The sequence below is a fragment of the Echeneis naucrates genome, chromosome 7 (genome assembly GCF_900963305.1).
Source record: "Echeneis naucrates chromosome 7, fEcheNa1.1, whole genome shotgun sequence".
Taxonomy (NCBI): Eukaryota; Metazoa; Chordata; class Actinopteri; order Carangiformes; family Echeneidae; genus Echeneis; species Echeneis naucrates.
In genome coordinates, this window is record NC_042517.1 from 2,730,809 (window position 1) to 2,743,037 (window position 12,229).

At 41.1% G+C, this 12,229-nt stretch overlaps 1 protein-coding gene across 1 annotated transcript; it reads left to right on the top strand.

Moving 5' to 3' along the window:
* The first annotated feature begins 10,093 nt into the window (after positions 1–10,093).
* LOC115046776 (probable N-acetyltransferase camello) lies at positions 10,094–11,402 on the top strand. Its single transcript, XM_029507373.1, has 2 exons — positions 10,094–10,112; positions 10,654–11,402. Exons 1-2 carry the CDS (start codon positions 10,094–10,096, stop codon positions 11,400–11,402), a joined length of 768 nt encoding a protein of 255 aa, XP_029363233.1.
* Positions 11,403–12,229: the final 827 nt, after the last annotated feature.

The following is a 12,229-nucleotide window of genomic DNA, read 5'->3' on the forward strand; positions in this document are numbered from 1 at the left end:
GGGCTTGTCTACATCTCCATGTCTTTATGTGTGATGTCTTTGAAGAAGGACAACCCAGACTTTTCTTCTTCTGGCTTTTCTGGAAATGTAGATTTGTATGGATGCTGCAAACACAGACTCTGTGTTTCCAACAGTACAGAGAGAAGTCACGATGATTGAGTGAGTGAAAACAGTTATGGTTGTTTATGGCCGTTTGAACAAGGCTGTCAAAATGAACAACTGCCTTTTGGTTGCTGACCCCACAGACCAGACTCCAAAACCACCCAATTCTAGTACTTAAAGGAATAGTTGAACTTTTTTGCTCAGGGTTGTATTCAATGCTTCATATTATTCTCAGTCTTAAATAAATGGAAGTCATTTGCCGGTGAAATGCAAAGACAAATTGAATTATTTTTTTCTATTAACAGTTGATCACAATGGACCACATTTAAAAAAGCACTTGGCAAACATTCGCTTCTAGTAATTCCAGCAGGAGATTTCCTGCTGTCCACAGATGACGTTGAATTATCACGGCACTCCTGTTGCTTGCTGGTGTGTCTTTGCTGTAGTAGCTCGGCCATTATGTTGGATGGGGATTTGATCACATTTAAAGTCAGTCAGTTTTATGGGAACCATGGGAATTTGGTCAATGTGAACTTGAAAAATGTATAAAGTATAAATTGAAGGTACTGTATAATTATCTAGTTGGAAATGTAGAATGTAGTATCTTATTTTAATTCTTAATTTGTACTTTTCAATATTGTAATTGACCTTTTTTACATTTATCTGATGCCTTAAAAAACATGTTTTATCGGCCTGTTCTACAAACAAACATTTTATGAAATTGAAATGGAAGCAGCTTTTTTGCGGCTGAGTTGTGAGGCCTGCCATATCAGAGGGCAAATTCCAACTAGGATGCAGTCTGCTGGAAAGCGGTCGTCATTTCTTTGTAATGATACGCCAGGAAAGAAAACCCGCTTTTACTCACAAAACTGCTCCGTGGACACAGAACATTTGCAATTTTTGATGCGCACTTCCAACTGGATGCTTTTTCACTGTTGCCCATTCCTGGTTCTCCATTTCTTCCACTTATCAAAATCGCATCTGTGTAGAATCTACTCTAAATTGTGTCTTCCTTGTAATGCTTTCAAATATCACAGCAACTTTATTTTCAAGAACAATATAAATTTAATTCCCTTGCATGAAAAAAAAAAAACAATGGCTGCGTGACCCCCGATGACCCGAACCATCTGACAGATGGATGCAGCGGATGCTTTTGCTTTTGCCTCGCTCATTATAATCTCCCTCAGAGGTGGAGGGTCATTGTTGAAATTGTCTGGAGCAGAGGTCAGCTGTAAGCCTTAACTGTACATGAGCCACAGGATGCCAGATTTTCTCATTTGCCTTTGTTTACTATTTTGGAAAATCATCCTGCGATTGAAGCCTCACCAAAGCAGGGATAATATCTCATTAAATGAAAACGCAGTAAATTGAGAGCAAATTGTTGTTGTTGTTTTTTTTTTTTATTCTTTTTTTTCAGTCCCACAGTTCAATTTGCATTCCCAAATATTGCTTTCCTCTTTTTGAAAGAGGAAAGAGTTGCGCTTTTATGCACACTGCATTGTGGGATCTGCATCTGTAATATGCTTTATCAGATAAAATGATTCGATACATGGAAACATTTTGCACTTGAATTCTTTCTACTTCTAATCCAATTTTGAGGATACAGTTTTGCAGAGTCCATTAAAAAAACTCTCTCAGTCAAACAGTAGTTGTTTACTTTCCGATGAACTCCACCAGGTAATGGAAAAATAAATAACTTGAAAGTGCCAATAAGTGACTCTACTTCGCCATCGGCATGGCCCTGTAAAATTAACAACTACGTTAAACAGGGTGTTGCATCAGGTTGTTGTGCGTTAACATTGGGAAAGGAGGTGAAATGAAAATGACAGTATTTAATTTTATGGGTAGAACAAACACATGAATAATAATGACATTAAAATTAATGAAGGGCCAAAACTTTCACACAGGATTTCTCTGCAGAATCAAGAACTGAAAACTAAGGTCAGAGAGGGTAGTCAAACAAAGCAAAGTACAAAGGGCATATGCAAAATTTAAAAACTGATCCGTGTACGTTGGCAGAAGTTAGAATTTGTTGGTAAAAACCTGCATTCTGTCTAAAGACCATCAGGAGGCGACTCCATGGTTTGTACAAATACGTCTCACTTTATGTATTAACTTTCATAATAACGTTCTGGCGTCAGTATGTAGTTGTTAATGTCTACCGTTCTGTATGATCTCATCTTCTAATTGTTGTTGTTATTATTGTGAATATTTTTTTCGCACTTGACCATAATGTGATTTTCAGTTTAACCCAATTGTGATTAATCGTGCAGTCCTTGTAGAAACACCTACAACAAACCTGCCGAACTCATCTCCATCTATAAATGCCTCGTAAATTCAAGCATGCAGAAGCACTCAAAAATTTGCTCTCCTTTAACTCAGCCAGCTTCTCATTTCAAGTGTTCGGATTCTTAGTGATCACAAGGTCGTACAGGGATAGTTAATAACGTGTAGTGGAATCAATTTCATCCTCAATACTTGCATCTTGTGTTTTACATGCTCTGCTCTTTAAGATGTGCTTTGTCTGAGACGAATCAGTTGTTTGATACCACCGTCAGCAATACAGGAAGTTGTATGTTTCTGAGCCGTGTCCCCTAGTCAGTAATTAAGCTTAAACAATAAACAGCTTCTCCTAATGAAAAACAAGCCGATGGTAACTCACAGCTTTGTCTTGCTAAAAAAAAAAAAAAAATCCCTATGTAATCCCTGCTTCCCCACCACCATCTCCTGGCTTATTGGTGGTTAGGTGGAGGTGGGCAGCTTTTTAAGTATGATAGATGGAACTTAGTTTCATGCTGCTGCTGCTGCTGCTGCTGCAGCTTCTCTGTCTGACCCAGCTGTCCCCAGAGAGCCCGAGATGAGCCTGAGCCACAATATAGTTCTGCTGAAAAGGCTTTTGTTGTTGTTAAATCTGTATTCAGGCGACGCACAAACAAACCACCTTTACCCAATATTTTTTTTAATTTGGTAGATTTGTGAGGTCTCTCCTCATTTGTATTTGGATTCCATTAACAATACTTCTTTAAAGCGGGGAGACAGCGAACCAATATCGGTGTCTTGTAGATCCGTTGAATAAATTTTTTTTTTTTTTTTCCCCCCCCAACGTGGCTCTTGCACTCTGATTTGATAGAAAAACCACTGAAGTAAAATAGTATCTGTATAGACATTGATGATGATGCTGACACACACTAACTCAAATCAGCCCAGTAGTCCATCATTTGGTTTATGGTGTTTAAAAAAAAAAAACAAAAAAAACAACCCTTTTTCAAGTGGAAAATAATTTATATTATTGAGCAAAAAGCTGTGTGTATATAAAAAAAGAGAGTATATAGAAAACACACCCAGAAAGTAAAAGACTTTTAGGAGTCTGCGCCATCACACACAACATTTTTAAAGTGAATTTTCACTGAGTCATTGTCATAGATGAGTTCTGATGTAATTAACAACAGGCCATCGTACAGAGCTGCCCTGGGCAGCATCCACAGAGATGGACAGTGACGCCTTCAGCTTCTAATTTATGTGATGAAGTGCATTTTAATGACTTTGCAACCTCTTGGCTTTAGAAAAAAAAACAAAAACATAACAAAAACAGACCCTATAAGAACGGATGACTCCAAATCTTCAGACTCAGACTTTGAATTAACAAAGTGACTCATAATTTGCACCAGAAGCCGGTCCGCTCTCTGTTTAGGGTGCTTTTAATCTGAAAGTGCTACATAAATCTGCAGAAAGAACAGCAGATTATAATGGACTCAACGGCGTTAAAACAAAACACACAGTGATATTTGACTCAGATATTCATGGTCCTCAGAGGATAGTTCCTGTTGGTTTTAGAGATTTCCCTTGCGGCACCAAAAATGCCACGATATATTTATTCATTCATTTTTAACTTACCCAGCTTATTTACAACAACCCATCCTTACTAATGATCTTATTCCCTCAGCTAACGTCTGCTGAAGGCGGCCATGCTCTCCAGAGGATGCGTCATTTCAAACATAATACTGTAGATATGTAACCACAGACAGCAATGGTCTTTGCTGAGCCACGCTCCCTGAAGCTATGTACTGTAATTTTGGTAGGTCTCTGAAATGCACTCGATCATCAGCCCCACTGATTGTCTTGCAATAGAGGGACTGATATGATCCCGTTGTTATTCTTTTCTCTGCGCCCTCGGGCCCGATTTGTCTTTACCTCATAGTTGTCGAAGAAAGAAATACAATATATTTTCACTGTTAAACCATCCACCTGACTGCTGTGCGGAGAAATCAACCTTGTGGAGTTTTATTTTATTCAAAAATCCTTTTGTTTTACATGAGCGTCAGAACGAAGGAAGCAGCCTCTCTGAAATCCTGTTATTTTTGGCATGAAAATTACCTGTGCATCTCACTTTGAGGTAATAGAGACGTGCTCGCTGAAGTGTATTTGCAGTCACAGAGAATGTCGCATGACTTGGATTTTGATCAAGGAAGATTACCGCAAAACAAGATTTGGCTCGGATGTGACTTCAGACTTTTATAATGAGCGTGATATCTCTCCTAATCCAAAATATAGTTACAAGGCAACCAAAACAAAATGTGCTCTCTGGATCCTCAGCACAACAACTACTCAGACTGCGGGTCTACATTCTGGCAACAGAAGATCGAGATGTTGTCATCTCTCCGTGCCTGAGATTGGAGGTTGCTGCCCCAACCCTCTTTCATAAAAATAACTTTTACATACTGGAGAAGTGGGGAAGTTTTCAGGGAGGCAGCTGGGATGGGTGGTGGGTGTGAAAAGCACAGGTCTTTGAAGCTGGACCCGAGGCTTCACAGCCTGCATGCTGTTAGTAAACATGTTGTGTAGTCTTTATATAACCTTTTTTAAAGAAGTACTTTTATATTTTGGCTAAATAGATTAATAATTTCTTGCTAAGAGTTATATGATAATTTAGGATCGGGATGAAAAGATAAAAAGGAGGGATATGCCAAACATCAGTACCGCCAGCCTCTTGGTAAATAAGATAAAACTTGCTGATGTTTTGGGTGTTTGAAGTTGAACAGGTAGAAGCAATGCAGGGACACATCGGGCAGCCGATACTCCCCCACCGACCAACACCGGACCGCTGGCAAACAAGATAGATGTCAGCCAGTCGCTGACGCCAGTGAAATCAATCCCACCCTCCATCAGGCCGTAGCCAGCCGACAATGGGGACATCGGTCTCACTGCATTCCTAATTAAAAGGAAACATCTTCTTTCAATTTAGGAGTATTTTGTTATATTTAGGCACAGCCAGGTGAACTCTTTAACCCAGTCTTCGGGCTAGAACCCTTCTCCAAAGCACGTCGCTATCTTTGGCCAAATGTTGGCAGCGGGGATCGGTAGGGGTGAAATGACTGAAGTGCTCGGCTCTAGCTATGATGTAAAGACCCGGGGGAACCAGCTAATTTTTGCAGGTTTCCCCATCTGTCAGGGCTCAGAAAATACTGAAAACAGACCTGTCAGCCCTCCTGCACAAACACCACAGCTGAACTGGGCTCCAAGTCGGAAGAGCTCTGTCCCAAACTAATCTTTGAAAACACAATCACCGATTACGACGTCTCACACTGAGTCTTGTATTTACAGGACCACCAGCATGAGATGAGACACTCCACAGCAGCGAACAGCAGCTAACAGCCCCCCCTTTGTCCCCCATGTCTCCCCACAGATGAGTCAGCCCAGACAGAAAAGCAAACACAGCGAGTGGAAAAGGTGTTAATCGGTTTTAGCAGGTGTCCCCAAGAAAAAAAAAAAAAAAAAATAAAGACAAACCAAGAATCAGAATGGTATCATTTTACTCTCGACATGAAAACAAATAAATAATAAGCTTTTTTTTTTTTTTTGTTGTTGTTTTTTTTGTTTTGTTTTTTCGGAGCAGCCAATAATTTGGGGGCGGGGGGGGGCATGAAACATTCGAATATAGATGTAATTTGGAGGGGATTAGTGAACACTGGCTTTCCTCTTTGTATGGATCATAGAGGGTTTCGCTCTCGTTTAAAATATTCACATTTCATATCTCTGCTAGCTGTCATTATGGCGCGGGTTTTGTGCCGCGTGAATCAGACATTATGTAAAAATAAACGCGCTGTCGTACTCCGCAGTGAATCATAAATGCCAAAGAGATCATAGCAAGTATGGACTTCATCACAGCTGCACAGCGGAGAGTTTCCTTTGTGTGTGCCAGAAATACAATGGCCTACGTCCTGCAGGAGGTGGAGGAGCGGGGGGAGTCACTGTGGAGGTGAAAGTCACCAGTTCAACTGAATATCCATGTTTTATTTGGGGTGCGCTTACAGAAATTACCCCATCATAAAGACATAACCCTAACCCTAACCCTAACTCTTTTCCAAACATGTATTCTACGCAGGAGCGAAAGCATTACTATAAGAATGAAAGATGGCTGGAACGAAACGGAAATCTCTGTGGAGTGTTTTAGCTGCGTATATATGACACCTTGAGGCACTGGCAGTCATAAAGTAAGACGAATTCAATTCAGAGTTTCTGGAGAGGCAGTAGGTTGGAAATAAAGTTGTCTGAGGTGCGTTCAAATGAATCGTTTGCCACCAGATATGAGGGAGGAAAACTCAATAATGTAATGGTTTAATCCCTTAATGTCTCAGATCCATGACGGGCATACTGAACAGGCTCTTTTCCTTAAAATCCCTGTGCAAGTACATGCCCATGAATAAAAATGCGGCTCATTGGGCTCTCAGGGGCCCATTAGAAGTGGAGCATGTAGTTAGCCTACAGTGCCGAGTTTCCAGGGCAACTTCAACCTGCTTTTTTTTATTCAAGACAATGTGCAATCAACTGAGATCCGCACTTGGCTAATCTATCGAGTGAAATTAAAATGGCCAGTGATGAAGTACCGTGACTCCTTCCTGATGTTTGATTAACGCGCGTACTTTTGACTTCACAAGCAATGGCTCTGACTTTTAGTCCGCATTTTAGAGCTACAGGTTAGGGTTAGGGGTTCACCTCCCGGCGTGACATGATCGAATTAGTTTCTCTTCCACACATTTATTATTGCAGGATGTTGTGATTTAAATGCATGAGAATGAGTGAAAAGTTTGAAAAGCCAGTTTCCTTAGAGTCAAATGGCAACTTCCCCTTCAAGTCTTTGACACTACACTTCTTTTTTCCTTCCAGTAGTAAACATTCAGCCTATGTTAATAATGAGGAGCCAGCTGACTGCGGCTTCTGGCTCAACCTGCCAAGCAACAAAAGATGATGTGGCTGACTTTTGCATAAGGTTTCCCTTTTGGCTTTATTCTTATTCGCAGGACAGGACAGGACAGGACAGAGCCGAAAGAGAAAGAGTCAAAAAGGGAGACGGGAAGTTTTCTCCAAGGCTGCATCGGTGATGGATTTTTAAATGTATTTTGCCAATGAAGTCATAGTTAATGAAACTCATCCCAACCAGCGCCATAAAATGACTTTCATCAGTTTTTAAACTAAGATTTCAGTTCATAGTTTGTGAAGTGGAAGAAAGAAGAAGCAAGAAGTTATGTTGGTCGTTAAATTTCTATTTGCCTATTTGCTCTACTGAAATGTTGGATATTCTTTCAGGCTCATCACCAATGCAGTCCGCTCGGATCAAATCTTAGCACAAAGGCTAAGCTGTATATAATTACATTATATAAGATGTTTTAAAATCTTTTTTTGTCTTTGCACCTTGTTTTCCTCAAACTGTCTGCAAATGACCACTCGCATGTGCAGCAGATCTGTTGTTTTCAATGTTAAATCGACTCAAATGAAAAATTAAACATCATTATTTAAATTGGCTCTTTCAGCTTCGCAGGCTTTCATTTTCATGATATACATCAAAAATGAATAGCGTGACATTTAAATGGAAATGAGGATCATGCCCACAGTTAACCTGCTCTGGGTTTGTGCATAATTTTTTTTTCCAGCTAGCAGCAGCTTTTAAACTATCAAACAATGACAACGGACAAGATCAGGGAAAACAAATGTTATGTTGTGTTATTACCACCCTTTCCTGCCGTGCGGAGTGGGAGGCACAGATTAAAACATCCTGGCAGGTGTCTCTTGTCTCTCTGCATTGTACCCAATTAAAATCCCCACTAAATAACAGAAAACATTTTGTCTGACACTGCAGATTTTGGGGATTTGCACTGAGCTTGGTTCAAAAGTGCATTAGTGGTTAAATTACACTTAAAAACTGTTGAAGACTCTTAAGGCTTGACAGGACTTTCTTCCTGTGAGCGCAGGAGATGATTTATATGGGCCAATCAGCAGCGGTGGGTCAATAAAGGCTGCACATATGTGAAATATTGACGTTAAACCGTGCATCAAACATAACAAATACGAAATGAATCAACAAATGCGTTGCGTTTTTCCTCATGTGGTTGTGCGATTAGACCGTACCTTCCACTGCCAGCAACCATTTTGCGTCTCAATATTTGTCATTCGATATAAAGCCCTCCGCCAGTTCAAGGGCACCGGTGACACTGGTGTCTCTTAGAGGCAGAGGCCGCGTTTCATAGACGCATGAAAATTCCATTCTGGTTGGCACCTCTGTGCGCCCACACCAATGGAATCGTTTTCCATATTTTTAATCTTCGAATCCAATACGTCCATCAGCTGGCCATGGTTAAAAAAAAAAAAAAAAAAAAGTAGCCTACTTTTTGAATCTATTCTGCCCAAGGTCTCTCTTTAGTTGTATTAATACTTTGACAATGGTCTAGTTTCACTGGTTTTTACATTTGTGTGTTGTGTTCTGATGGTGGGGTGCTATTTGACCTGACAAATTTAATCACCAGCCAACACTGGGGACAATTATTAAGACGTGAACTAAATTGATGTGGTCAGCAAGATTATGTTTTCCATTGACATCTCTGAGATGTTTACTGAGAAAGCCATGTTCGATCTAACAATACAACATCCACCTGTAGTGGCTTTATTTTTTTTATTCATTTTTAATAGTTGTATGCAAATGGATCGGGGAAATGCACAATCTTTCCCAAACTCCCAAATTACGTACAAATGTTGATACACAAGATAAAGATAGTGATAGTCCTGAACTTGTATTCGACCAATGTGGGGCTTCTGTCCATAAACAGATATAAACAGGAGCTTACAGCCCTCATTGTGTGTTTACGCTTGCCACGTGTGGCTGCAGTGGTCTGAAGAGGGTTTTCTCTGCGCGATTCAGAATTCACATGGTGCTTGTGAAAAGTTGGAGAGTCGCTCGACCTTCCAGCACCCGCAGATTCATGAGGCAGCACTATTGATTTAAACAGGTGTGGGGGCCCTTCACCTGCCGAGGAAATTGAATCATGTCAAAGGGGCCCGAAGGTTATTGAACAAGACACCGCCGCTGACGCCACAGGACACTTTTATGTCAAGGGTTGGCCAGACAACATTCATTTTACTTTCACCTTTATATTGCCGAGTGGAGACCGAGAGCAGATTTTTGGCAGAGAGCATTTTACCATTCAAACTGAAGCACCCAAAAAAAGGTTTATAGCATTTTATTCTCAGCGATATCCATGAACGAGAGGAGAATTCACATTCTTTCAGTTTTCCATCTTAATGTATTCAGGATCTCAGCTCATCCTCCTTGAGAAATCCAAATGATATAGTTCTTTACTCTGTTGGCGGAGCTAATTGAGTTTTTATTTTATTTATTTTTTTTTTACATTTAAAGAAGCTACAGTGCGTCTCATAACCGACACAACACTTGGACTGATTTTAATTGAACTTAAAGAACTGTTAAAATTCTTCGGTGTTCTCGCTGTTTTATACAATGGGCACTTTAAGTGTGTGTGTGTGTGTGTGTGTGTGTGTGTGTGTGTGCGTGTGCGTGTGCGTGCGCACTCATACGTGAGCATGCTCACACTAATTTCAATCCCCTGCTGATTATCACAATCTGTAGTTTAAGTTCAGAGGCAGGAGCAGCAGAGCAAAGCCGGTCAGAGTGAGCGAGAGACGAAGGGAGAGAGTGTGTGTCGGCATGGCCCAGAAAAAAAACTGTAAGTTCACGTCTTGATTAAGTTCGATCTGTTCTAGATGCTTGTGAGCAAAGGCACTAACGAGAGAGCTGAGGGTACAAAGGAATGGCAGTGCGAAAATGGAGGGACGGCACGTAGCAGATCTACATTTCACTAAAACTTATAGGCCTTTTGTTAGTTGCCTCGGGGTCTTATCTGGATTTTTAATGATTAGCACGTTTGAGACATAATTGTAATTGCATCTCAGAACTGACTGTCATGCTTGAAATCTTAAGCAGAAACAATGCCATAATAACTTTAATTGCCTCTTTCACCTCGGCTTGCCATGCCCTGTTGACAGTTTTTATATATTCATGTGGAAAGGTGTTAAATTAAAAATGAAAAGGATGTAAGTCTGTACGAGATATACTACTTTTTTTTTTTTTTTTTTTTAAATAAGTTACGTGAGTGCATTGAGCCTGTTGTGAAACCAAGCAGGAATTTCCAATTGCAGCAACAGGCAGATTAGTCTCACTGAGCTCTCCTTTCTCTCTGCCTCCCTCCCTCCCTCTCTAAACCACAGTTCAGTTCTCCATCAGGGAATACCGCCCTTCAGATCATCATGTAGTCATGTCGCTCTTCCGCGATGGGATATTCGAACACGTGTACCCGGCCTTCTTCAAGGCCATGAGCAATCCAGACCATGTTGGCATCGCTCTGAGTATTTCCATGGCGGGCTATGTGCTGGGGGGCAGCTCCTACTTCCAGGCTGTACTCTTTGGCAGCGCCTGGGCAGGCCTCATTTATTACTTCTGCCACGACATCTACGACGGCTACATGATGAGGCGGCTGAGCGGAGACATGGCCGACATTCAGACCAATTACCTGGAAAACCCAGATAACGGTTTCTGGGTCGCAGAGGCCGACATCAACGGCCAGCCCAAGGTGGTGGGGATGGCTGGGGTGATGGGGAAGAGGGGGGAGGAGGAAGAAGGCGAGAGGTTTGATAGCTGGAATGGAGGAGCAACAGGTTCAGAGTTTGCCCAAGACGCCGGTGACGGGAGTTATGGCGAGATGTCCCACGTGGTCGTGGCATTTCCTTGGCGCCGCCAAAACCTTGGCTCGCAGCTGATGCAGAAGGCGACGGACTTCTGCAAAGAGCAGGGCTACACCCGCCTGGTTCTGGAGGTCAGCTCGCCACAGACGGCGGCCATTTCCTTGTACCACAAATACGGCTTTGTTCAAACATCATCCCACAATAACACACACGCCAACCGCTGGTTCTCCAAATTGGCCAGAATAAATGTGATGCAAATGGAGAAGTTCATTTAACCTGCAGTGGGCTTTCTGCCGCAGCGCCCACTACGACCTCGACTGGACAGCACATTAAGAATATGTCAACTAATTTATGCTTCTTGTCTCGTTCTATAAACAAACTTCATCCAGTTGCTCGTGTCTCCAGCATACTGTTATATTTTCAAACAAAAACATTAAATTTCAAGTTTTTTTTTTGTTTTTTTTTTTTTTTTTCCACGAGGCAGCATTAATGATTTCAGTTTCCTTGTATTTCTTCTTGCCTTGATGTATTATGTATACACCTGCAGCCCAGACAGTCCATTGCCCACAACCGTGGAGAACAATGAGATTAGTCCACTTCTGTTTATTTGTACTTTGCATATGAAAGGAAAACAAATCTCAACATCTTCCTTTTCTTTTATTCAATTAATTATTAGGCATTAAACAAAACAACCACCATATACATTCAATTATCTATTGTTCTGTTGTCTGCTGAGGAACGCATGTGTGTGTATGTGTATATGTACATATATATGAGGGGAGAACTGTAGTCATTTGGAAGCAAGTGAACTTTTCTTTTTAAGCTTCTTTCCAGGGAGAAGTTGAATCCGTCGACCTCAGAGGAATTAATGCCAGCTGACTTCTAAGACCTCACAACTCTTTGCTTAAAATACCGATGAAAAATGCAATAGTATCAGGACATTGGGAGGTTTAAAATTCTTTGGAGCTAAAAGGGTGTGTGTGTGTGTGTGTGTGTGTGTGTGTGTGTGTGTGTGTGTGTGTGTGTGTGTGTGTGTGTGTGTGTGTGTGTGTTTTTTCAGCATAAGAAGAGGATAAAGAGTTCAATATATTGCAACGCATTA